The sequence below is a fragment of the Carcharodon carcharias genome, chromosome 11 (assembly GCF_017639515.1).
Source record: "Carcharodon carcharias isolate sCarCar2 chromosome 11, sCarCar2.pri, whole genome shotgun sequence".
Classification (NCBI taxonomy): Eukaryota; Metazoa; Chordata; class Chondrichthyes; order Lamniformes; family Lamnidae; genus Carcharodon; species Carcharodon carcharias.
The window spans coordinates 11,156,338-11,183,605 of NC_054477.1; the positions used below are offsets into that span (position 1 = coordinate 11,156,338).

The 27,268-nt window shown below is 42.4% G+C and overlaps 1 protein-coding gene across 3 annotated transcripts in view; it reads left to right on the forward strand.

Moving 5' to 3' along the window:
* Window positions 1-27,268, forward strand: part of uvrag (UV radiation resistance associated gene) — a 334,856-nt gene that overhangs the window by 35,724 nt on the left and 271,864 nt on the right. For all 3 annotated transcript variants that reach the window (XM_041198896.1, XM_041198894.1, XM_041198893.1), the window contains one exon: window positions 26,049-26,210. In XM_041198896.1, coding sequence (XP_041054830.1) covers window positions 26,049-26,210 — 162 coding nt within the window. The remainder of the gene's footprint in view (window positions 1-26,048; window positions 26,211-27,268) is intronic.

The following is a 27,268-nucleotide window of genomic DNA, read 5'->3' on the forward strand; positions in this document are numbered from 1 at the left end:
TGTGAGGTCATACATTTAGGGAGGTCAAACAGTTACAGGGATTACACAATAAATGGGAATATACTAAGAGGGGTAAATGAAGTGAGAGATCTTGGCGTACAAGTACACAGGTCCCTGAAGGCAGCAGTTCAAGTAGACAAGGTTGTAAAGAAGGCATATGGAATGCTCTCCTTCATTGGCAGAGATATAGAATATTAAAGTAAGGATATAATGTTGGAATTGTATAAAACACTGGTGACGCCACAACTGGAGTATTGTGTGCAGTTCTGGTCATCACATTACAGGAAGGACGTAATAGCTCTGGAGGGAGTGCAGAGGAGGTTAACAAGAATGTCGCCAGGGTTAGAAAAGTGTAGCTACGAGGAGAGATTGGATAGGTTGGGGTTATTTTCCTTAGAACAAAGAAGGCTGAGAGGTGACTTGATTGAGGTGTACAAAATTATGAGGGGAATAGATAGTGGACAGGATAAAATTGTTTCCCTTGATGGAAAATTCTAGAACCAGGGGACATAGATTCAAGATAAGTTGCAGAAGGCGTAGGGGGGATATGAGGAAGAACTTTTTTACGCAGAGGGTAGTGGGTGTCTGGAATTCACTGCCCAAATTGGTGATAGAGGCAGAAACTCTAAACTCTTTTTAAAAAGTACCTGGATCTGCACCTTAAGTGCTGTAAGCTGCAGGGCTATGGGCCGGGTGCATTAAGGTGGGATTAGAAAGGGCACCTGGGTGTCCTTGGACTGGCATGGACAAGGTGGGCCGAGTGGCCTCCTTCTGTGCTGTAACTTTTCTATGGTTCTACGGTTTCTAAGTTGTCCCTTTCGTTGACATTTTTTGATTTCAGCAGGACAGCCAGTGAATAGTATTGACATATTGAGGAAGCTGGTTGAGGAGATCCTGGGCAAGGGTGTGAGGGTGCTCAATTCAGTGGCCTTCATTTGGCACTAATTGAGCCTGGTATTATTACCCTGGTTGCAAAGTGGCTGGTTTAGGAAATAGTAAGTGATGCACTGCTGTGATAAACTTGCTGTTTCCCAGTTTGGGATAAGTATTTTTTGGGAAAAGCAGAGGGAACTTTACTCTCTATCTATGGTTCTAACTGGGGATGTTCGCTGATGATTGCACAATGTTCAGCACCATTCGTGACTCCTGAGATACTGAAGCAGTCCATGTCCAAAAGCAGCAAGATCTGGACAATATACAGGCATGGGTTAATAAGTGACAAGTAACATTTGCGTTGCGCAAGTGCCAGGCAATGACCATCTCCAGCAAGAGGGAAGCTAACCATCGCCCCTTGACATTCAATGCCATGACATTGCTGAATCCCCCACCATCAGCATCCTAGGGGCTACCATTGACCAGAAACTGAACTGGACCAGCCATATAAATACTGTGGCTACAAGAGCAGGTCAGAGGCTAAGAATTCTGAGGAGAATGATTCATCTCTTAACTCTCCAAAGCCTGTCCACCATCTACAAGGCACAGGGCAGGAGTGTGATGGGATAGCCTCTACCTTCCTGGCTGAATGCAGCTCCAACAGCGCTCAAGAAGCTTGACACCATCCTGGACAAATGAGCCTGCTTGATTGGCACCCCTTCCACATTCACTCCCTCCACTACTGATGCACAGTGGCAACAATGTATGCCATCTACGAGATGCACTGCAGGAGCTCACTAAGGCTCCTTAGACAGCATCTTCCAAACCCAAGACCACTAGCATCTAGAAGGACAAGGGTAGCAGACACATGGAAACATCACCACCTGGGAGTTCCCCTTCAAGCCACACACCATCCTGACTTGGAAATATATCACTGTTCCTACACTGTTGCTGGGTCAAAATCCTGGAACTCCATTCCTAACAGCACTGTGGGTGTACCCACACCACATGGACTGCAGCGGTTCAAGAAGGCAGCTCACCACCACCTTCTCGAAGCCAGCTAGGGATGGGCAACAAATGCTGGCCTAGCCAGCGAGGCCCACATCCCATGAATGAAGAAAAATCATTTAAATAAATGTAAAAGATCCATGGAGCAAGTTAAAGAACAGGAACTTTTTACAGCCTTTTGTCCAACATTTATCCCTTGGCCAACGACATCAAAATAGATTAACTAGTCACTTTTTAAATTTGCTGCTTGTGGGTGCAAGTTCGGTGCCACATTTGTAAACATAAGAGAACAACTGAAGTGGCTGTAAAGCTCCTTGGCATATCTGAGGATGTGGAATAAGTTGAACTACCATTATCTAATTTAAATAACAAATACCATGATGGAAACCTTTACATGTGATTGGATTTAGTAAAATTTTTACTTGGCTGTTTTTTGCATGCCATTTTGGGTAATAGCTCAGGGGCTTTTCTCATTTTTAGGCTATGGATGAACACAGTTCAGATTTAAGGCACTGATGGTAGATTCTACGACACATGAGCATTTTTTATCATTCACCCCAAAGTATCACTAATGTTGTCAGATACTGGAGAGATGAGACACATCAGGAATATGCCTGCAACAGCTCAAATTCCCCAAGAACAAGGGTGGATAGTCTCCTGAACTGCAAGCACCTTTGCTGGACAGGAAATCTTTGGCGAGAACAAGACACTTTTTTATTCCTTCATGGGATGCAGGCTTCACTGGCAAAGCCAGTGTTGATTGCAAATCTCTAATTGCTTTTGAGGTTCATGTTGTGTAGGTACACCCACAGTTTTGTGAAGAAAGGAATTCCACGATTTTGATCCAGCAACAGTGAAAGAACGGTGATATAGTTCCAAGCCACGAAGGTGCATGACTAGGAGGGAGCTTGCACGTTGGGGTGTTCCTGTGCAGCTGCTGCCCTTGTTCTTCTGGGCGGTCAGGGTTGCAGTTTTCCAAATTGTTGTCCAAGGCTGATGTGACTGTGGCCTGAGCTCCACATTTTCTCTCGACCCTCCGTTCTGTCTACCCCCGATAAGCTTAAATTCTTGACTAACAAGGGGGGTCAATCTACCTCGTAAAAAAAATATTCTTCAACCTTGTCTCCACTGCTCTCTGGGAAAGAGAGTCCCAAAGATTCACAATCCTTTGAGAGGAAAAAACAAATTCCCTTCTGTCTTAAATGGATGTCACCTTATTTTTAAATTGTGTTCCCCTAGTTTTTATTCCCCCCCACAAGGGGAAGCATCCTCTCAGCATCCGCCCTGTCAAGTTCCCTCAGGATCTTGTGTTTCAGTGAGATCACCCCTCGTTCTGCTGAACACTAATGGATACAGGCCCTGCCTGTCCAACCTTTCCTCATAAGATAATCACCACCAACCCCCAAATCCCAGGTATCAGATGAGTGAACCTTTTCTGACCTGCTTTAACTCATTTATATCCTTTCTTAAATAAGGAAACCAAAACTATACACAGTATTGTAGATGTGGTATCATCAAAGCCCTGTACAACTTAGCAAAACATTCCTACTTTTATATTCCATTCTCCTTGCAATAAATGACAACATTGCTTTTCCCTTCCTAATCACTTGCTGTAACCTCATACTTTTTGTGATTCATGTACCAGAACATCCAGATCCCTCTGTACCCCATAGTTATGCAATCTCTCTCTATTTAAATAGTATGCCGCTTTTCTATTCTTCCTGCCAATGTGGATGAGTTCATATTTTCTCACATAATACACCATCTACCAAACTTTTGCCTACTCACTTAACTTTTGCTCCTTTGCAGACTTCTGTCCTTTTCACAACTTACTTTTCTGCCTATCTTTGTTATCAGCAAATTTAGCAACCATGCATTTGGCCCCTTCATCCAAGTTATTAATATAAGTGTAAATAGTTGAAGATCCAGCAGTGATCCCTGTGGTACTCCATCTTGTCAACTTGGAAAATACCCATTTATCTCTAATCTCTGCTTCCTGTTAACTAACCAATTCTCTATCCATGCTAATGTATCCCTACACCATGAGTCTTATTTTGCATTGTAACCTTTTGTGGCATCTTGTCAAATGCCCTCCGGTTCCCATTCATCCATGTTATTTGTTATTTCCTCAGAACTGCAATGAATTAATCAAACATCAGTCCCATTTCACAAAACCATGTTGGCTCTGTTTGATTGCATTGAAATTTTCTAAATGCCCCACTACCTCAGAGTTCCTGCAGTTCTGTGGCTGAGATGGTTGGCCTTGAATGATAACCTTCCTTTTGTGCTAAGTCTTGTGACTACAAGCAGTGGAGAGTTTTCCCCCTTGTGCCACACTTTGTCAAATGATGATTGGATGTCAAGGGTGGGCAGTCACTCTCTCCTCACTTTACCCTTTGTCCACCTTTGGAACAAGGCTGTAAATAGGTCTGGAGCTGAGTGACCCTTGTGGAACCTAAACTGAGCATCAGTGAGCAGATGTTATTACTGCGTTAGTAACGCTTAATAGCACTTGATGACAGTTTCCATCAGTTTGTAGGCTGATTGGGTGGAATTGGCCAGATTGGATTTGTCTTTTTTGTCGGTAGGAAGTTCCTGAGCAATTTTTCACATTGTTTGGTAGATGCTAGTGTTTTAGCTGCACTAAAACAGCTTGGCTAGTGGTGCAGCTAATTCTGGGGCAGAAATCTTCAGCAATGCAATGTTGTTTGGCTCATATACTGCTAAATCCCTTGTCTTCAGTTGTTTCTTGATATCATATAGTGAATTGGATTGGTTGAGGACTGGCATCTGTATTACTGGGGACCTTGGGAAGAGGCAGAGTTGTATTACCTACTTAACACTTCTGGCTGAAGATGGTTGCAAATATTTCAGCCTTGTCTTTTGCACTGATAAGCTGGGCATAGCCATGATTGAGGATTGGGTTTTTCGTGGAACCACCTTCTCTTCTGGTTAGTTAAAGTATCCACCACCATTCGCGACAGAATGTGGCAGGGCTGTAGAGCTTTTATTTGATCAATTGGTTGTGGGATCGATTTTTTTTATATAGCATGCTGCTTCTGTTGTTGAACATGCATGTAGTCAAATGTTGTAGCTTTCATGCAAGTCTAACTTGACCTGAAGCAAAGTGTTACACAACCAGTTTCTCCCTTCGTAGGCTGCTGAGAAAGGTTCCAACATTGTTTTGACAGCATCCTTTCCTTCAAGGGAGGCCTGTACTTCACTTAGTTCCTAGGCTTACCATTTTCGCCCAAGTATGGGAGTACTTGCACAGGTGGTCACTAAGTCAGGTACTGTAACAGGCTGCCTTCTCCATAAAAACAAAATTATACAGCAGCTAAATTATTTCATGTCACTCAATTTCTTCTCTATATTTCCTTTTAAAAGTTTGGAAGGACATTGCATTATTTGGATACTTGGGAACTGACTTGGCTTCTTTTTTAAGTCGTAAGTTCACCTTGAGCTGTGAGCAAGCATGTCTTTTCCAAGAAATACGTGACTTCAGTTAAATGACCAGCATTGAGAACTATTTGATCATTTGAACTGTAATTAATGGTTGCAAAAGACAACTGTTTTAAAGGCAAAGGCCCTGGAGATTTACTGGAAAACACCTGACAAAGATGAGTTTTATGTTTGGAACTTGGTTTTTCCCAACTGAGTTCAAAAAAGCAAGAAATGCCCAACTTGCACTTGCCTTGCATTGCCTGAAATGCAGTGTGGTTATCAGTATCTGGCTAGGAATCCTCAAGTGTATTTGGAAACCCGTGAGGCTGAGATGACAGAGAGAGAGCCCAAGCATTGTTCTGGCTGTATTCTCTATGTCATAGCTCATTGGTGAGAACCTCCAGACATCTACTGGGACTAGCGATTCACCTTCACACAAGGGTGCAGCAGATCAACAGCTTCAAAACCATGCCAACTTTATCTTTTTCATAAAGTTTTCCTTTAACCACCAATCTCTGCAGAGACCCTACTTCTTTGTCATTTGTGTGTGTGTGTGCTGGGATATTTTAAGAAGGATAGATAATTACACTTATAGATTACAAATTGTGTATTAACCAGTTCTTGCAACTTGTTTTTAAATGTGATTTATTATGAAACAAAAATGGAGCTTATTGAAAGAATCCTGGTTAAAGTCTCTAAATCTGGGTCGAACAGCAATGAAAGTCAATCATTAACTGTTTTGGTGAGTGAATAAAACATTTACACTAACGGTGCACTAATAGAATAGTGGGGCTAGATAAACGCTGCACTCCTCCTGTCCCGGTCATAATATCATCTCTAGATCTAATCTATTCTTCGGACCCTAAATGATGGCCAAAATGAAATACAAAATCTCTCTGCACTATCATCCAACACAGATGCTTATCCACTAGCGCAATGGGGAGGACCCTGAGTAGTCTACTCTAAGTGTAAGCTTAAAAATGGTAAAGATTATGGAATAAGAAAAGGACGAGGGAGGTAAGGTGTCTCAGAATTGAGGTTATGCAGAAGAATGACTCAAGTGGTACCAGAGGATTGGAGAATTACAAATGTTGCACCCTTGCTCACCCTTGTAAAGATAAGCCCGGCAGCTACAGGCCAGTTATTTGAACTTCTGTGGTAGGAAAAACTTGTGGAGACAATTCAGGACAAAATTACTCGTCATATGGACAATTGCGGGTTAATTAAGGAAAGCCAGGATGGACTAGTTAAGGGAAAATCATGCTCAATGAACTTGCTGGAGTTTTCTGAAGCGGTAAGAGGATTGATGAGGGCAGTGCAGTTGATGTGGTGTACACAGACTTCCAAAAGGCATTTGATAAAGTGCCGCACAACAGACGTGAGCAAAGTAGAGCTCATAGTATAAAAGGGACTGTAGAGTTGCAACCACGTAAAAGGTGTTTCCTCAACATGGTAAGATTGTGCTTGGAGTAATTCAATTTAAAAATAACCCAGCAGTCAAGCTCTAATCTAACCTTGATCTTCAAGAATTTTACAAAACCACTGATGAAAGTTACTGAAGTAAAAGTGATTAGTTAGTAACTAAAATACAGATACTAGGATGAAAATGCAGACAAAGAGAAAAATAGGCTTAAAGATGAGGTTTCAAATCAACTCGCTTTTATCTTAGACTTTAAATCAACCTGGGATATTGTTGCAAGCTTTTTGCTTAAATTTCTTTCTGAAGTGAAAGGGTTGAAACTTGATTTGGTTTAGCAGCTGTGATGGAGTGTGAAATCAAATAGTTGAAGTTTTCCTTTGTAGAGTTGATACTGAGAGAGAGTGTAGGCTCCTTTTCTTGCTGGAAGTGCAGGTACCAACACTTGAAAGATTACCTGATTTATTCTCAGCAGACCAGGGATGATTTTCTGGATGCCTTGCTCTTTTTCCTGATATTTGGAGTTGCACCAGCTTGCTTGTGGCTGGTTCAGCTGAGAGCTGTGTTGGTGTTGTGTGTGTCTCTGCTATGCAAAATGGCTTCTTTGTACAGCTCCTTCATACAATTCAAAAACACTCAAATGCTGCTAACCCAAGCTGTTGAATCATGCTTCCGTATTGGGTATCAGGTTAGCCCAGGCATAGAGCCACCCATTTTAAATGTCTTAACCGTTCAAGTTAATGGCGTGCGTTCTTCCAGATTTGGTGAGATAGGAAAGATCTGTTCACATCTCCAGAGAAGTCATTGTCATTTAGTTTCTTTTTACCCTTGTGGAAATGTGCATTGAATTTTAAATGCCTTCAAATGCCTGGATATGTCTGCTTGTAATCCACTTGAAGCCTTCTAGAAGCCTGACAAACATTGTGGTTATAAAAGGGTCAGGTGACTTTGGCAGCTATTTTTAAGGCTCCAAACTGTACATGTAAAAGAGCTAATCTCTCTTTTTAAAAAAATCTATAATATCGACTATGGGTTCATGACGATAGCAACATGGATACGAAATTGGCTGAGTGACAGGAAGCAGTAGTGGTTAATGGATGTTTTTGGGGCAGGAGGAAGGTTCGTAGTTCGTAGGAAGGGGTTAGTTCTGAGACCCTGTATCTTCCTGATAGATATTGATAACCTAGACCTTGGTGTACAGGGCATAGTTTCAAAATTTGTGTATGGTACAAAACTTGAAAGCATTGTGAGCTATAGTGTAGAACTACATAAGGACATAGACAAGTTGGTGGAAGGGGCAGGCAGATGGCAGATCAAGTTCAATGCAGCGAAATGTGAAGTGATTCATTTCATTGGGAAGGTGATATAAAATAAAAGGTACAATTCTAAAGGGGGTGCAGGAGCAGAGGAGTCTGGGTGTATTTTTGCATAAATCATTAAAGGTGGCAGGACCGGTTTAGAGAGCAGTTAAAAAAACATACAGTACCCTAGGCTTTATTAATAGTGGCAGAGAGTACAAGGGCAAGGAGGTTATGTTGAACTTATGTAAGCCATTAGTTTATCCTCAGCTGGAGTATTGCATCCAGTTCTGGGTGGTGGTCTTTATGGAGGATGTGAAGGCATTGGAGAGAGTGCAGAAAGGATTCACAAAAATGAAGATAGATTGAAGAAGTTGGGACTGTTTTCCTTGCAGCAGAGAAGGATGCAAGGAGATTTATTAAAGGTATTCAAAATCATGAAGGGTCTGGACAAAGTAGATAGGAGGAAACTGTTCCCAATCATGAAAGGATTGAGAATGAGAAGGCACAGATTTAAAATAGCAAAATAAGCAAAGGTGACAGGAGGAACATCTTTTTCAAGCAGCAAGTGATAAAGGTCTGGAATGCACTGTGTGGTGGTGGCATGTTCACTAGAGGCTTTCAAAAGAAAATTAGACTGTTATCTGAAAAGGAAGAATGTACAGGGTTACGGGAAAAAGATGGGAGAATGGTACTAGGTTAATTGGTGTGAAGTGGCTGAGCTGAATGGCTGCCTCCTGCACTGTAACAATAGAGATTCTGTGAAGTCGATTACATATGTTTGGCCTAGAATCATATGCAGGCCAGACCCTTGGTAGAATGGAGTGAAAATCATAAATGAACCAGGTAGGTTTTCACAGCAAGTCAGTAAATGGTTGGGAGCATCAATAAATGTGGGAATAAAGCAAAACCCATACTAGTTCATTTGCCAGTCGTCAAAGACGGTTTGAGTTTTTGTAGCCATGACAAGTAATGGGCAATCAGAGTTAGTAAACCATTGGTGTCTTGCCTTAGTGCTCACACGTACAAATGGTGGTCACCTTGTCATCTTGAAATTCTCAACCTCTTGTATTTAAATTATTTTACTTTACGTTCTTATCTTTTTCGCATCCTTCAAATTACATGAGAACTTCAACTCATGCATAAATTTCCTTTTTTGGTAGTGGCCCTAAAGCCACCTGCTTCCTCAGATATAAGTTCATAAATACTGGCTTTTTATAATTCATTCACGGGATGTGGGCTTTGGTGGCTGCCAGCATTTATTGCCCATCCCTAATTGCCCTTGATAAGGTGGTGATGAGCTGCCACCTTAAACCGCTGCAGTCCATGTGGTGTGGGCACACCCACAGTTCTGTTAGGAAAGGAGTTCCAGGATTTTGACCCAGCGACAGTGAAGGAACTGCAATATATTTCCAAGTCAGGAAGGTGAGTGACTTGGAGGGGAACTTCCAGGTGGTGGTGTTCCCATCAATCTGCTGCCCTTGTCCTTCGAGATGGTAGTGGTCATGTGTTTGGTAGGTGCTGTCCAAGAAGCCTTGGTGAATTCCTGCAGTGCATCTTGTAGATGATATACACTGCTGCTACTGTGTGCCGGTGGTGGAGGGTGAATGTTTGTAGCCAGTCAAGCGGGCTGTTTTGTCCTGGAAGGTGCCAAGCTTCTTGAGTGTTGCGGGAGCTGCACTCATCCAGGCAAGTGGGGAGTCGGGAGGTGAGCTACTCATTGCACTATTCCTAGCCTCTGACCTGCTCTTGTAGCTACAGTATTTTTGTGGCTAGTCCAGTTCAGTTTCTGGTCAGTGGTCGCCCCCAGGATGTTGATAGTGGGGGATTCAGTGATGGTAATGTCTTTGAACATCATGGGTTGATGGTTAGATTCTCTCTTGTTGGAGATGGTCATTGCTTGGCACTTGTGTGGCGTGAATGTTACTTGCCACTTGTCAGCCCAAGCTTGGATATTGTCCAGGTCTTGCTGCATTTGGACATGGACTGCTTCAGTATCTGGAGAGTTGCAAATGGTGCTGAACATTGTGCAATCATCAGTGAACATCCCCACTTCTGACTTTATGATGGAAGGAAGGTCATTGATCAAGCAGCTGAAGATGGTTGGCCAGAGGCCTATCCTGAGGTACTCCTGCTGATATGTCCAGGAGCTGAGATAACTGACTTCCAACAACCACAACCATCTTCCTTTGTGCTAGGTATGACTCCAACCAATGGAGAGTTTCTCCCCTGATATCCATGGACTCCAGTTTTGCTAGGGCTGCTTGGTGACACACTCTTTCAAATGCTGCCTTGATGCCAAGGGCAGTCACTCTTACCTCACCTCGGTAGTGTGGCTCTTTTGTCCATGTTTGAACTAAGGCTATCAGGAGCTGAGTGGACCTGGTGGAACCCAAATTGGGCATCAGTGAGCAGGCTAAGCAAGTGCCGCTTGATAGCGCTGTTGATGGCCCCTTCCAGTACTTTACTGATGATGAGAGTAGACTGATGGGGCGGTAATTGGCTGGGTTGGATTTATCCTGTTTTTTGTGTACAGGACATACCTGGGCAATTTTCCACATATCTGGGTAGATGCCAGTGTTGTAGCTGCACAGGAACAGCTTGGCTAGGGGCACAGAAGTTCTGGAGCACATGTCTTCAGTACTATTACTGGAATATTGTCAGGGCCCATAGCCTTTGCAGTATCCAATGCCTTCAGCCATTTCTTGATATCACATGGAGTGAATCGAATTGGCTGAAGACTGGCATCTGTGATGCTGGGGACCTCCGAAGGAGGCTGAGATGGATCATTCACTTGACACTTCTGGCTGAAGATTGTTGCGAATGCTTCAGTCTTACTTTTGCACTGTTGTGCTGGGCTCCCCATCATTGAGGATGTTTATGGAGCCTCCTCCTCCAGTGAGTTGTTTAATTGTCCACCACCATTCATGACACGATGTTGCAGGACTGCAGAGCTTAGATCTGACCTGTTGGTTGTGGGATTGCTTAGCTCTGTCTATCACTTGCTGCTTATGCTGTTTGGCATGCAAGTAGTCCTGTGTTGTAGCTTCACCAGGTTGACACTTCATATTTTTAGATATGCCTGGTGCTGCTCCTGGCATGCCCTCCTGCACTCTTCAGTGAACCAGGGTTGATCCCCTGGCTTGATGGTAATGGTAGAATAGGGGATATGCTAGCCATGAGGTTACAGATTATGTTCGAGTACAATTCTGCTGCTGATGGCCCATAGCACCTCATAATTGACCAGTCTTGAGTTGCTTGATCTGTTTGAAACCTATCCTATTTATCAAGGTGGCAGTGCCGCATAACACGGAGGGTATCCTCAATATGAAGGCGGGACTTCATCTCCACAATGACTCTGCAGCGGTTACTCCTACTGATACTGTCATGGACAGATGCATCAGCGGCAGGCAGGTTGGTGAGGATGAGATCAAGTATGTTTTTCCCTCTTGTTGGTTCCCTCAGCTCCTGCCGCAACCCACTCTAGCAGCTATGTCATTTACGACTTGGCCAGCTCAGTCAGTAGTGGTGCTACTTAGCCATTCTTGGTGATGGACATTGAAGCCCCCCACCCAGAGTACCTTCTATGTCCTTGCCACCCTTGGTGCATTCTCCAAGTGGTGTTCAACATGGAGGAGCACTGATTCATCAGCTGAGGGAGAGTGGTACATGGTTATCAGCAGGAGATTTCATGGAGTCCAGAGTCAATGTTGAGGACTCCCAGGTCAACTCCCTCCTGATTGTATACCACTGTGCCACCACCTCTGCTGTGCCTGTCCTGTCAGTGGGACAGGGCGTACCCACAGATGGTGGTGGTAGTGCCTGGGACATTATCTGTAAGTTATGATTCCGTGAAGATCACTGTCAAGCTGTTGCTTGATTAGTCTGTGAGACAGCTCTCCCAATTTTGGCGCTAGACCCCTGAGGTTCGTAAGGAGGACTTTGCAGGGTTGACAAAGCTGCGATTGCCGTTATCGTTTCCGGTGCCTAGGTCAATGCCGGGTGGTCCCTCCGGTTTCATTCGTGTTTTGTGACTTTGTAGTGTTTTGTTACATTTGAGTTAGGCCATTTCAGAAGGCATTTAAGAGTCACCTAAATTGTGTTGGGTCTGGTGTGACATGTAAGGACAACAGATTTCCTTCCTTAAAAGGCATTAGTGAACCAGGTGGATTTTACAACAATTAACAATGGTTTTATGGTCATCATTAGATTTTTTTAATTCCAGATTTTTGTTGAATTTAACTTCCACCGTCTGCCATGGTGGGATTTGAACCTGGGCCCCCAGAGCATTATCCTGGGTTTCTGGATTGCTAGTCCAGTGACGATACCACTGCGCTATCGCCTTCCCTTGTGCAGGGATCTCGTGCTACTAGAAAGATTCCAATGAAGGACTTAAGTTACGTGGATAGACAGAAGAAGCTGAAGTTTGCTCTGCACAGCAGAGAAGGCTGAGTGATTTAAAAGTTGTGAAGGGTTAGATAATGTAAATTGAGAAATTATTTCCTGTGGCTGAAGAGTTGATGATCATAGAGTTGGCAATTGGTGGAAGAGCCAGAAGAGATGTGAGACAAATTTAGTGGGTAGCTACGATTTAGTATGTATTGCCTGATAGGATGGTGCACACATTCAATAATAGCCTTCAAAACTAAATTGGGTGAATATTTTTGAAAAGAGAGAAAATTCAGGGATATGGATAAAGAGCAGGAAAGTGGGCCTAACTGGATTGCTGTTCAAAAGGGTCGGCAAAGACTTGATGGGCTGAATGGCTGCCTTCTGTGCTGTGCTATTCTGTGATTTCTATGATTCTGACTTACTATTTGAACCAGTGTATTGATTTTAATTTTGAACATACGGGGACGTGGGAGGGGTGTAGTCAGAGCTTTCGGAGGGCAGTGGTGGGTATTTTTAGATAAGTTAAGCGATTGTTTGGATTTCAAAAGGATGTTCTGTTTACAACCCAGCCAGATAAGCAAGGCTTCCCAAAGGTTACTGACAATATTGGCAACTTGAAAGTTTTTATATTATGGGAAACATACAGTTCCAAAGACATGTGGAACAATGGAACTTACATATTAAAGAGAGAAAAACTTATATAAAGGTGAATGAAAGGCTATATTTGGAGGCCATGGAAGATCTAACAGGAGTGTGAGAAAGTGTTGAAGAAACCTCTGGCCATTTGTGCTTAAGTCTGTTGTGTTCAGTAACTAAAGTTAGGGAAAGCTATTTGGAATTCCACTGTCATGTGGGTACTGTTAACTTGCTGGTTTTTTTAAATGTAAAATCTGTTTTGGAACATTGCCTTAAAGGGGGTGTGTAACTGCGTTTTGGGTTAATTGGGAATTTTAGGAATTATAGTGTTATGACACAGCAGTTTGTAAAGGCTGAGTCATTTAAAATCCTAGAGGGAAACTTTAAACAACCGTCATAACCTATATTTTCAATTGGTATGTTTTGAGTTACAGCTCTGAATTCAGAAATGAGACCACCAGTTCTCAAGAGGTTTTTACATTAAACTAAATGAAACATTTATTATTTACAGCAAATTAAATACAAATACATGGCTACAAATTACTACTCTCATAACTTTTAACAAATTTCCAAATTAATCTCCACTAAGGCAACAATAACCAATAACCGATAGACTTAAACAGACACCAGGCAAAGCATTTTTCACCTTACAAATTCAAAATGAGATTCCCTTCAATTTGGTTCCTCTGCAGACATTTGTAGGCTTACAGCTGCTTAGATATTACATGCCTCTGACCTGCACACACACACTGCTTTCTGTTATACCCAGCCTTTCCCTTTGAATGCAGATTCTCATTGTATCACCAGGCCCTTTGAACCCCTTTCGTAGTACCAATTTAATTTTATTAGTAATATAAACATTGCTTGTTGTCTCTTAGCTAGGTGTAAGATTTCACTCCCATACTTGAATGCTGTATTCAACAAAATGAAAATGTACCCTCTACCTACTGTTTACATCTCAAAACTACTATACATCAAAACACCCAGACTAGCTGGCATTAATCCAGTTAACACACACACACACATTAAACCTTAATTTAAAAAAAAAAATTCCAATAACAATATCCACTACCATCTAGAAGGACAAGGGCAACAGATAGATGGGAACACCACCACCTGTAAGTTTCCCTCCAAGTCACACACCATCCTGACTTGGAAATATATCGCTGTTCCTTCACTGTTGCTGGGTCAAAATCCTGTAACTCTCTCCCTAATAGCACTGTGGGTGTATCCACATCACATGGACTGCAGCAGCTCAAGGAGGCAGCTCACCATCACCTTCTCGAGGGCGATTAGGGATGGGCAATAAGTGCTGGCCCAGCCAGCGAAGCCCACATCCCATGAATGAATTAAAAAAAATACATTTTTTTTCCTGACAATAGTATTAAGTAATTGTAAAACAAAAAACAGAATTACCTGGAAAAACTCAGCAGGTCTGGCAGCATCGGCGGAGAAGAAAAGAGTTGACGTTTCGAGTCCTCATGACCCTTCGACAGAGCTAGGCGAATCCCAGGAAGGGGTGAAATATAAGCTGGTTTAAGGTGGTTGGGGGGTAGGGTTGGGTGGGGGGAGAGAAGTGAACTTACTGCATTCCATTCTCTCAGGTCCAACCCTGACATCGTCATCAAACCCGCTGACAAGGCTGGTGCTGTTGTTGTCTGGCGCACTGACCTCTACCTCGCGGAGGCTGAGCGTCAACTCACAGACACTTCCTCCTACCTCTCCCTGGACCATGACCCCACCACTGAACATCAAGCCATTGTTTCCAGGGCTGTCACTGACCTCATCTCCTCTGGGGATCTTCCTCCCACAGCTTCCAACCTGATTGTCGCCCAACCTCGGACGGCCCGCTTCTACCTCCTACCCAAAATCCACAAACAGAACTGTCCCGGTAGACCGATCGTGTTAGCTTGCTCCTGCCCCACAGAACTCATTTCTCGTTATCTTGACTCCCTTCTCTCTCCCCTTGTCCAGTCCCTCCCCACCTACATCCGTGATTCCTCTGACACCTTACGTCACATCAACAATTTCCAGTTCCCCGGCCCCAACCGCTTCCTCTTCACCATGGACGTCCAATCCCTCTACACCTCCATCCCCCACCAGGATGGTCTGAGGGCCCTTAGCTTCTTCCTCGAACAGAGGCCCGAACAATCCCTATCCACCACTACTCTCCTCCTTCTGGCTGAACTTGTTCTCACACTGAACAATTTCTCCTTCAACTCCTCTCACTTCCTCCAAATAAAAGGTGTGGCTATGGGTACCCGCATGGGCCCCAGCTATGCCTGTCTCTTTATGGGGTATGTGGAACATTCCTTGTTCCAGTCCTACTCCGGCCCCCTTCCACAACTCTTTCTCCGGTACATCGATGATTACTTCGGTGCTGCTTCGTGCTCTCTTCAGGACTTGGAAAAATTTATTAATTTTGCTTCCAATCTCCACCCCTCCATTTTCACATGGTCCATCTCTGACACTTCCCTTCCCTTCCTTGACCTCGCTGTCTCAATCTCTGGTGATAGACTGTCCACCAATATCCATTACAAGCCTACCGACTCCCACAGCTACCTTGACTACAGCTCCTCACACCCCGCTTCCTGTCGGACTCCATCCCATTCTCTCAGTTCCTTTGCCTCCGTCGCATCTGTTCCGATGATGCTACCTTCAAAAACAGTTCCTCTGACGTGTCCTCCTTCTTCCTTAACCGAGGTTTTCCACCCACGGTGGTTGACAGGGCCCTCAACCGTGTCCGGCCCATCTCCCGCGCATCCACCCTCACGCCTTCTCCTCCCTCCCAGAAACATGATAGGGTCCCCCTTGTCCTCACTTATCATCCCACCAGCCTCCGCATTCAAAGGATCATCCTCCGCCATTTCTGCCAACTCCAGCATGATGCCACTACCAAACACATCTTCCCTTCACCCCCACTATCGGCATTCCGTAGGGATCGTTCCCTCCGGGACACCCTGGTCCACTCCTCCGTCACCCCCTACTCCCCAACCCCCACCTATGGCACCACCCCATGCCCACGCAAAAGATGTATCACCTGCCCCTTCACTTCCACTCTCCTCACTGTCCAAGGGCCCAAACACTCCTTTCAAGTGAAGCATCATTTCACTTGCATTTCCCCCAACTTAGTCTACTGTATTCGTTGCTCCCAATGCGGTCTCCTCTACATTGGAGAGACCAAACGTAAACTGGGCGACCGTTTTGCAGAACACCTGCGGTCTGTCTGCAAGAATGACCCAAACCTCCCTGTCGCTTGCCGTTTCAACACTCCACCCTGTTCTCTTGCCCACATGTCTGTCCTTGGCTTGCTGCATTGTTCCAGTGAAGCCCAATGCAAACTGGAGGAACAACACCTCATCTTCCGACTAGGCACTTTACAGCCTTCCGGACTGAATATTGAATTCAACAACTTTAGGTCTTGAGCTCCCCCCTCCATCCCCACCCCGTTTCTGTTTCTTCCCCCTTCCTTTTGTTTTTTTCCAATAAATTATACAGATTTTTCTTTTTCCCACCTATTTCCATTATTTTAAAATATTTTAAAATCTTTTATGCTCCCCCCACCCCCACTAGAGCTATACCTGGAGTGCCCTACCATCCATTCTTAATTAGCACATTCGTTTAGATAATATCACCAACTTCCTCACCTGTGTGTTCTTTTGTTCTGCTGGCTGACATCTTTTGATGATCTGCTTCTATCACTGCTTTTGCCTACAACCCCACCCCCGCCTCCACTTCTCTCCCCCCACCCAACCCCACCCCCCACCCCCCCACCACCTTAAACCAGCTTATATTTCACCCCTTTCTGGGATTCGCCTAGTTCTGTCGAAGGGTCATGAGGACTCGAAACGTCAACTCTTTTCTTCTCCACTGTTGCTGCCAGACCTGCTGAGTATTTCCAGGTATTTCTGTTTTTGTTTTGTATTTCCAGCATCCGCAGTTTTTTGTTTTTATTTAAGTAATTGTAGTCTTATGTGCTTGAAATCTTTTATTTTGTTGTTTTTAATTTATTTTAAATCACTAAAGGTCTTGGTGGACTCTACTTCTGAATTCAGTGCACACATCATCTCGTAATAAACACAAATTGCAAAATGGTTGTGATAGCATGGCCGAGTTCCCTTTGTGGATTTGGTCCCCCTGGCACACATCTGTCATGGCATAACACAAGATTGTGGGATGCAACAGGTCTTAGTGTGTTTTCAGATCAATCTTTTTCTTGCCAAATATTCAAGGTTTTAGTTGACATTGATTATTTTAGTTGATTGTTAAGTGTTATAATTGAGTGCACTGAGGGATGCAACTCTGGGAGCAAATACTAAAATAATGGGGCCAGACAGCAGGGCCTGAGGCAACACAGATAACATCTTGCATTGAGATAGCACCTTTAATGTACTACAGTAGTTGAATGCTTCGTGGATCAGTACAAAGTAAATGAAACTCAGTTGATTTTCTCTTAGCCATGAAGCTAAGGCAGATAAATGGGTTTGAAGTACAGATTAGCTGTTATCGAAATGAATGGCAGAACAGATTAAGGAGCTGAATGGCCTACTCCTATATTGCTATGCTCATTTGCATTTGTTTCATGATTATCTCAGAGGAAATGCGACAACTGCAGAAGTCATTACCTAATGTCTTGGATGTTCAAAAAGCTCTGAATTATGCCATTTTAATTCTTTAAAACTGACATTGATTTTCCTATTTGGTTTTTTGGTGTTTGTACATCCCTCCCAACACCACCCCCTCCTCCTGTCCCTCCCACCTCTGTTTGGGTTGGGGATGGCCAAACAATCTGTTTTAATATATACATTTCCTCTGAGGAAGTTTTGGCAAAAAGTCAAAAATGAACTACCAAAACTGCACTTGAAACAACATGAAGTACTGAACTGTTAAACAGCTTGTAGTACATCATTATATATGAACTATGTAATCTATTTCAGGGAAATGGCTATGTATGTTTCTGGCTTTAGTATGTAGTATCTAACCTAATAATTAAAGAACAAAAATGTTCAAGGACCCAAATTATCTTTTCTGGCCTTTGCTTTGATAAGGCATTTGTTTTACTTTTGAGCTTTATTGCTGTTACTTCATATCCTGCTTATGTACAAGTATGGTTGAGTTTAAAAAACATCATATCCAGGCATTGTTAATTTTGACATATTAAGGGTTGAAGGCAGGAGTTTGAAAAAATATGCAGTGCAGTACTAGAGCTTCACCAGAATGTGAATTCCGTGAGTTGAATGAGCATCTGGGAATGGATTTGTGGTGTTTCAATTATTTTTTTTCCCTTAGTTGTTAAAAATTTGAGTTCTTCCTGCGCAAGCCTTTGGGAATTAGAACAAAATTTTGGTTTGATAACTGACTCTCATTCTTTGCTTGTGATCTGTAGATTTTGTGAAATTTTAGATGCGAAATTAGCCTGCATTTCAAAATCCCTCTCGTCTTAAAAAACTGGGTTAAACCTTGAACTTGTTTTCATTTTCGGAGAGCTCATCTTAATGACGTGAATGAGATTACCATACTTAAATTTCAATTTGCTTCATTTTAATGACCTGATCTGAATTTCTTTGAACATGCAGCTCCTAGTTCATTGACATTGCAAATGTAAATTTTCGGATGATTTATCTTATAGTGCTAAGATGACTATTATTAGGGCTAGTCTGTATAAAAATGTAAAAGAAACCTATAGTTTTCAAAATGTGAATTGCAAATTCCTTGATAAAGTTTCACGATATTTTGATAAGAGATTGGATTTGTTTCCTATATTTTGCTAAGTGTTGGTGTTCAATATCTGTTTTTAAACAAAACCAATCTTTTACTGTAACTCATGGTGCTCTTCACTTATACCTTTTTGGTTTTGAGGGTCTTTAAGGAGGGGATTGGGGAGTGACTTGCATAGGGCATTCCAGAGTTTAGGATCTTGACAGATGAAAGCACAGCAGCTGATGGTGGAATGATGATCACGCACAAGAACCTAGAGTGGAGGAACTGGAGAAGTTTATGGAGATAAGGAGGGGGTGAGGTCATGAAAGAATTTAACACCTAGCTCAGAATTTTGAGACCTTGCAGGACAAGGAGTCAATGTAGATAAGTAAGCATAAGGAATATGGTTAATGTGTCCTGCTATGGTATGGGATATGAGCAGCAGAGTGTTTGCATTTTTCCTTTGGATACCTGGAATTTGACATGCATTTTAAGTAGTTCATATGCTAGTAGAACACAAGAATGATGAACTCTGAATTATAAAAGCATGGATACTCTGCTGTTCCAGTATGAAACACTATTGAAAATGTGTGCTTTTGTACCTTGCCAACTGTTGGTACAGTCTTCATCCAATCATTATAGCCAGGGACTGAGTGTAGTTTTCAAAGACTTGGTAGTGTCTTTATCTTGTGCTGCTGTACCTGTCTGCCATTCTTGTTTAACCAGACCTATTCACAAGGTTAGTTGAAGTTTGAGTACTAAAGGGTACCTCGTTGCTGCAGTGAGAACTGACCGCAGGACTGCAGCTTCTGCTTAGCAGGGGGAAGTGAGGTTCATGTATAGGAAGCGCAGTAAACTCTGCCAAGTGAGAATTTAGCAAAATACCTAAAATTAGTTCGGAGGTGGCAACGAGGATAGCTTTTGAACTTGCCGTTAGGGTGCATAACTAGATTTGTGGATTGATTGCCCAGAGCAAAACTCCGTGATGTTCCTTTTCATGGGCACCATAAAAAATATAGCTTATTGACTATTGCTAGGTTGTACCTTTTTTATGTAAAAGGCAGTTTACATAAAAACAGCCAGAAACTTAGAGCTGCAATTTAAGTTCAGCTGTGTTGACTATGCAGTAAGTGTTTTTTTCCACATTTCATTTTTAATCTGGCAGTAGGGGAAAATAAAGGCATTTTATTAGGCATCTCTAGATATGTTCACATAGCGGTTGAATCTCATTTTATTTATGTTAGTTAGAGAGGGTTGAAGGGGTCACATGGATGCCAAGGAAGCCAGCATTATTTTTCCAAATGCATCTGTTGGTAAATGTATCTGGACTTGGCTGGGGTCCAGTGCCTAACATCACCAAGTGAGTGGTGAGCAAATTGTGCTGTGCACCTCAAAATGGCCTTCATAGCCCGCAGGGCACTGTCAGTGGATGTTGTGGCTTTTTCTGTCCTGAACTTGTCACACGCCAGGCTAACAAAAGATTCCAGAGTGATCGAGTTCATTAAATACAGAAGACTAATACTATGGTCATTGGAGCGCAAAGCTTCATCATCTCTGTAAGCTCTTTCTTCCATTGTATTAACAAAATCAAAATGGCTTCCCGTTACTCCTTTAAACCACTGTTTGCCAACAAGCTTGAATAAAAATCATGGAAAGAAACAGGTGGCTTCAGAAATGTAAAGGCTGGCTCTGTTTGTGTCTCTTTATGGCTGACTTAAGTACATCCTAGAGACATTCTTATGAAATACAATATGACTTTAGTACTTTAAAACAAATCAGATTAACAACAAAAAAAGCATGTCATACTCTAGTGGTGAATGTATATGAACTTTTTCCTTTAACAGTTCCAAGTTCTTAGCTGCAAAGCCCATTTGCTTCTAATGATTCATTTGAGTGTGTTAGGAATCACAATGGTCACAGCACAGGAGACCATTTGGCCCATAATGTCTGTGCCAACTCTGTTCAAGAGCAATGTGCATAGTGCCATTCTCCTGTCTTTTCCCCAGAGTCATGGGAATTTTTCCTCCAGATAATGCACTTCTCTTTTGAAAGCTGCAATTGAATCTGTAACCATAATACTTTCAGGTGTGCATTCCAGATCCTAACCATTTAATATGTTTTTTAAAAGAAGTTTTTCCTCATATTGCCATTGGTTCTTTTGCCAGTCGTCTTTAAATTGGTATCCTCTGATTCTCTATCCTTCCTCCAATGGGAACAGATTCTCCCTATCTACTCTGTCCATACCCTTCATAATTTTGAATATCTCTATCAAATCTCCTTCTCTTCTCCAAAGAGAATAGCTGCTGTTTCTCCAACCTATCTTCATGTCATATGTGTGTGTCTTCAATTTATGCACGTACACCCCCTGGATCATCCTGGAATACAAAGATCACCCACATGATTCTGTTCTCCACTGTAAATCATTGTCTTTTACACTTCCCATCTCCCCCAGCATCAGCTCCAAAAATAAGTGCAAAGAGCTTGTGGATTTCCACCCTTCACATTCTGCTATTCCTCATGCACCTTATGCTGCTTGGCAACATCATTCAAAAGCGCAGTGTTAGTTTTCACATGTATGCTGACCATATCCAGCTCTATCTCAACACCATCCCACCTGATTCCTCCACTGTTGCTAATTTATCATCTTGCTTATCTGATATCCAGGGCTGAATGACAGAAATGTCCTCCAATTAAATAGATGGAGCCACTGTTTTAGGTTCCTGCTGCAAACTGTATTCCCAGCTGCTGACTTCATCCCTCACCCTTGAAACAGTCTGATACTAAAACAGCCTATTAGAAATCTGTGTGCTGTTGGATCGTGAGGTGTACTTTGGGCCACAAATTTGTGCCATCATGAAGACTGCAACATCACCCAACTTTGTCCTTGTTAGCTGATCTGCCGTTGAAACCTTCATTCATGCCTTTTGCCACCTCTAGAGTTGACTGTTCCAGTATACTCTTGGCTGGTTGAGTCACCCATATTCTGCCCTCTAATGTAAATAAAATGGCAGGAGAGCACAGGAAAAAATAAAGTAAGGAAGAACACTGGCACAGGGAAAATAGTTATGGAATCTGAGTCTTAAAAAAATGTATAAACATAAAATGAGAGGAAATCTTGTTAAAATTAATAAAATGTTTTTGCATGAATACAGTGGGGGAACTGGAGGAAATAGTGTTGGGGAGAGCCAAACATCCGTCGGGAATATAACTGCAGAAAAATCAGGATGCTGAATTAAACTTTGGCTAGTATAACATGTTTAGAAAAGATAAAGGGAAAGGTGGAGTGACTGTATTTATTCAGGGTAACATAATAGCAGTAGAAAAAAGGGACACAGTTATCAAGACAATATGGATAGGGGTGAAAGGTAAAGAAAGATTGTTCAGGCGTAGTCTGCAGGCATCTAATAGTGGATGGAAAGAGGAGGAAGAAATATGCAAACAAATGAGGGAATTGAGTAAAAAAAATAGAATAAGCAGAAGCGATTTCAACTACCCTGATATTAGTTGGACAGAATAGGTAGATAAAGGGGTAAGGGAATGAAGTTCCCTTGTGTATAGGACTGCTTTCTAACCCAATATGTAAAAAGCCCAATGGGGAAAAATTCTCTATTGGATGTAGTATTGGGGAAGGAACCAGAGTAAATTAGAGAAATGAAATAGTGACCACTTAATAGTGACCATAGCTGCTTTATGATAGTGAAGGACAGAAGAATGTCTAAAACCAAGCTAAAAGATTGGAGAAAAGCTGATTTTTTTAAGGAGTTGAGAATAGAAGTTGGGAAAATAAAATGGACAAGATACTGGCAAAGCATGATTTAAGACAAAAATGGCAGCCATTTTAAAATGGTGTTGAACAGCGTGCAGGAAAATACATTCCGCTAAACTCCATGGATGAATAAAGACAAGGAAACAATTGAGGTTTTATACATAAACAGGCGTGCAGGGTAAGAGAATACAAAGTGATTAGAGAAATAAAAAAAGGCAAAGAGCAGCAATTCTCAAGAAAATACAACAAAACAGTCAAATACTTCAGATACATGAACTTAAAAAAAAAGTGATGGCAACTTCACCATTGCGGGATAGGCAGGATAAACCCACAGGTAACAATAGAGTTAAAGAAATATAAAATTATTTTTCTGCGTATTTATTAGGCTGATAAAATGGGTAGACAGGATGTTGCTGAAATGAGCAATGAGTTAAGTGTATTTAAGCAGCGATGTATTGAATAAATTAAAAGTACTGCTGAGAAAAGAGGCACATCTGAGCTTTTCACCTTGCACTCATCAAAGAACTCGCAAGAAAACCAATATAACGGCAAGACAACAATTTATATTGTATGTAAAGTGAGTGCTGATTGGTTAGCAAGTGGTGTTGCCATGGAGAATGCACCAGTGATGATGATTGACAGTTAACTGCCAAACATTGTTTGAAATTTAAACCAGGCAGCTTGACCCTGATTAGTCAAGATAAAAGCAAAATACCCCAGATGCTGGAAATCTGAAACAAAAACAAAAATTGCTGGAAAAGCTCCGCAGGTCTGAAAGCATGTGGAGAGAAAGACAGAGTTAACGTTTTGAGTCAGTATGACACTTCTTCAGAACTAAAGGGAAGTAGAAATGTGGTGAAATATCTACTGTTTAAGGGGGTTGGGACAGGTGAAGCTGGATAGAAGGCCAGTGATAGGTGGAGGCAAAGGAGAGATTGCAAAATATGTCATTAACAAAAGTTTGAAGGGGTGTTGATGGTGGTGATACTGGCTAAAGGAGGTGCAAATGGTGACATTAAGAGTAGAAAGCAGGATGAGCAAGTGACAGATTGCCCTAGTGGGGGTGGGGTGGTGGGAGGGGACAGTGTGGGGAAAAAAGATCAAAAAAGGCTAAAAGGTGGGGATAAAACAATGAATGGAAATACATTTTTAAAATAATAGAAATAGGGAAAAAATATATATAAAAATTAAAAAATAGATATTGAAAAAAGGGGATCAAAAAGGGGTGAGCATGGAGGAGAGAGTTCATGACCTGAAGTTGTTGAACTCAGTGTTAAATCCGGAAGGCTGTCAAGTGCCTAATTGTAAGATGAGGTGCTGTTCCTCCAGTTTGAGTTGAGCTTCAGTGGAACATTGCAGCGGGCCAAGGACAGATATATGGGCATGAGAGCAGGGCGGTGTGTTGAAATGGCAGGCGACAGGAAGGCCTGGCTCATGCTTGTGGACAGCCTGCGTTTGGTGTCTCCAATGTAGAGGAGACTGCATTGGAAGCAGCGAATGCAGTAGATCAAATTGAGGGAAGTGCAAGTGAAAGGAGTGTTTGGGCCCTTGGACGGTGAGGAGGGGGGGAAGTAAAGGGGCGGGTGTTGCACCTTCTGCGATTGCATGGGAGGGGGTTGACGTGTAGGGGGTGATGGAGGATTGGACCAGGATGTCCCCCTTTTACTACCACGCCCCTGCCGCCACCTCACCGCCCAAGGGCCCAAACACTCTTTTCACTTGTACTTCTTTCAATTTGGCCTACTGCATTCGCTGCTCCCAATGCAGTCTCCTCTACATTGGAGAGACCAAATGCAGACTGGGTGACTGTTTTGCGGAATACCTTCGGTCTGTCAGCAAGCATGACCCAGACCTTCCTGTCGCTTGCCATTTCAACACACCATCCTGCTCTCATGCCCACATGTCCGTCCTTGGCCTGCTGCATTGTTCCAGTGAAACTCAACGCAAACTGGAGGAACAGCACCTCATCTTCTGACTAAGCACTTTACAGCCTTCCGGACTTAACATTGAGTTCAACAACTTCAGATCAAGAACTCTCTCCTTCATTCTTTTTGATCCCCTTTTTCTCAATATTTATTTTAATTTTTATATGTACATTTTTTCCCACCTTTTTCTTATTTTTAAAATGTGTTTCGATTCATTGTTTTATCCCCAACTTTTAGCCTATTTCGATCTTTTTTCTCCACACTGTCCCCTCCCCACCCTCACTAGGGCAATCTGTCACTTGCTCATCCTGCTTTCTACTCTTAATGTCACCATTTGCACCTCCTTTAGCCAGTATCACCACCATCAACACCCCTTCGACCTTTTGTTTATGACATCTTTTGCAATCTCTCCTTTGCTTCCACCTATCACTGGCCTTCTATCCAGCTTTACCTGCTCCACCTCCTTTCACAGTATATATTTCACCACATTTTTACTTCTCTTCTTCTGAAGAAGAGTCATATGGACTTGAAACATTAACTCTGTCTTTCACTCCACAGATGTTGTCAGACCTGCTGAGTCTTTCCAGCAAACTGTGGCCAAGAATTGTCCTGTTACTTTGTGCCTGTTTCAGCTAAGCAAAATAAGTGAGCTGACTCATTCCTCAGGGCAATGCCTTGACCAATTAGGGTCAAGCTACCTGGTTTAAATTTCAAACAATGTCTGTCGATTTCTGTCTTGAAGCTCAGTCATTGAGCATGTTCCACAGCCCTCTATGGTGGAGAATTTCAAAAATTCACCATCCTCTGAAGAAATTCCTCCTCATCTCAGTCTTAAATTATTCTGAGACTGTGTAAGGGGACAGACTATCTCCAGGAAAATACAGACCAGTCAGCATAACATTGTTAGTGGGAAAAATAATGGAATGCCTACTAAAGGAGAGAATAGAAGAAGATATAGAAATGGAAAATTTAGTAATGAACAGTCAGCGTAGATTTCAAAACGGAAAATCTCGTTTGAATTATGTTAAATTTTGTTGAGGCAACAGAGAAAGTAGACGATGGTAATGTAGCGGATGTAATTTGCCTGGATTTTCAAAAGGCCTTCAAAAAGGTCTGTTTTTTCTTCAGATTTATAAGATTGTTATAAAACTGAACTCCAGGACTTGAGCACAGAAATATCAAGGCTGTGTTAAGGGCGTTCTCCATTGCCAGAGCTGCTATTTTTGGATGAGACATTGAATCAAGGCCCATTCCGTCAGGTGGATGTAAAAGATCCCATGGCACTATTTCAAAGAGCAGCAGGGGAATTCTCCCTCATGTCCTGGTCAATGTTTATCACTCAATCGCCATCACTAAAAAAAAATACTTTCTGGTCATGATTGCATTGCTTTTTGTTCTCGCTTTCTGTGGGCAAATTGGCTGCTGCGTTTTCTAGATTGTAGCAATAACTACACTTCAAAAGTACAAGTAAAGACTTGCGAATATCCTGTGGCTGTAAAAGGTGCTATAGAAAGTCTTTTTTCTTTACATTTTCTACTATACACAGTTAATTGGTTACACTGGTTAATTTTTTTTTACTTGTGTTGCAGAATCCAACATGGAGGAGTCTAGACTTTGGCTTGATGCCAGACCGCCTTGATACTTCTGTTTCATGTTTCTTAGTGAGGATCTGGGGCGGAAAGAAAGGACAATATCATCTTGTCATTGAGTGGAAGGTGAATCTCGATGGACTCAAATACTTGGGACAGCAGGTAAAATCTACATTATCAATCTAGAATAAATTAAACCATGACGTGTGGTAATCCAGGACAACTATCTTCTTTGTTTTATAGTTTTCTCCCTGTTGTACTCTATTTTCTGAGTAAGCACTTGAAACTGTCCCAGCTTTCATAAGGAATATTACAGGTTGCCTGTAGAGAATCTAGAATAAAATAAAAATAAAAATACCTGGAAAAACTCAGCAGGTCTGGTGGCATCTGCGGAGAGGAACACAATTAACGTTTCGAGTCTGTATGACTCTTCAACAGAACTAAGTAAAAATAGAAAAGAGGTGAAATATAAGTTGGTTTGGTGCCGGGGGGGTGGAGTTGGATAGAGGGCCAGTGATAGGTGGAGATAACCAAAAGATGTCACAGACAAAAGGACAAAGAGGGGTGTTGAAAGTGGTGATATTATCTAAGGAATGTGCTAATTTAGGATAGAAAACAGGACAAGCAAGGTACAGATAGCCCTAGTGGGGATAGGGTGGGGTGAAGGGAAGGGATCGAAATAGGCTAAAAGGTAGAGATAAAACAATGGATGGAAATACATTTAAAAATAATGGAAATAGGTAGGAAAAGAAATACCTATATAAATTATTGGGAAAAAAAGTTGGGGGGGGGGGAATCGGAAAGGGGGTGGGGATGGAAGAGAGAGTTCAAGATCTAAAATTGTTGAACTCAATATTCAGTCCGGAAGGCTGTAAAGTGCCTAGTCAGAAGATGAGATGCTGTTCCTCCAGTTTGTGTTGAGCTTCACTGGAACAATGCAGCAAGCCAAGGACAGACATGTGGGCATGAGAGCAGGGTGGAGTGTTGAAATGGCAAGCAACAGGGAGGTCTGGGTCATGCTTGCGGACAGACCGAAGATATTCTGCAAAGCGGTCACCCAGTCTGCGTTTAGTCTCTCCAATGTAGAGGAAGCCGCATTGGGAGCAACGAATGCAGTAGACTAAATTGAGGGAAGTGCAAGTGAAGTGCTGCTTCACTTGAAAGGAGTGTTTGGGCCCTTGGATGGTGAGGAGAGGGGAAGTACAGGGTCAGGTGTTGCA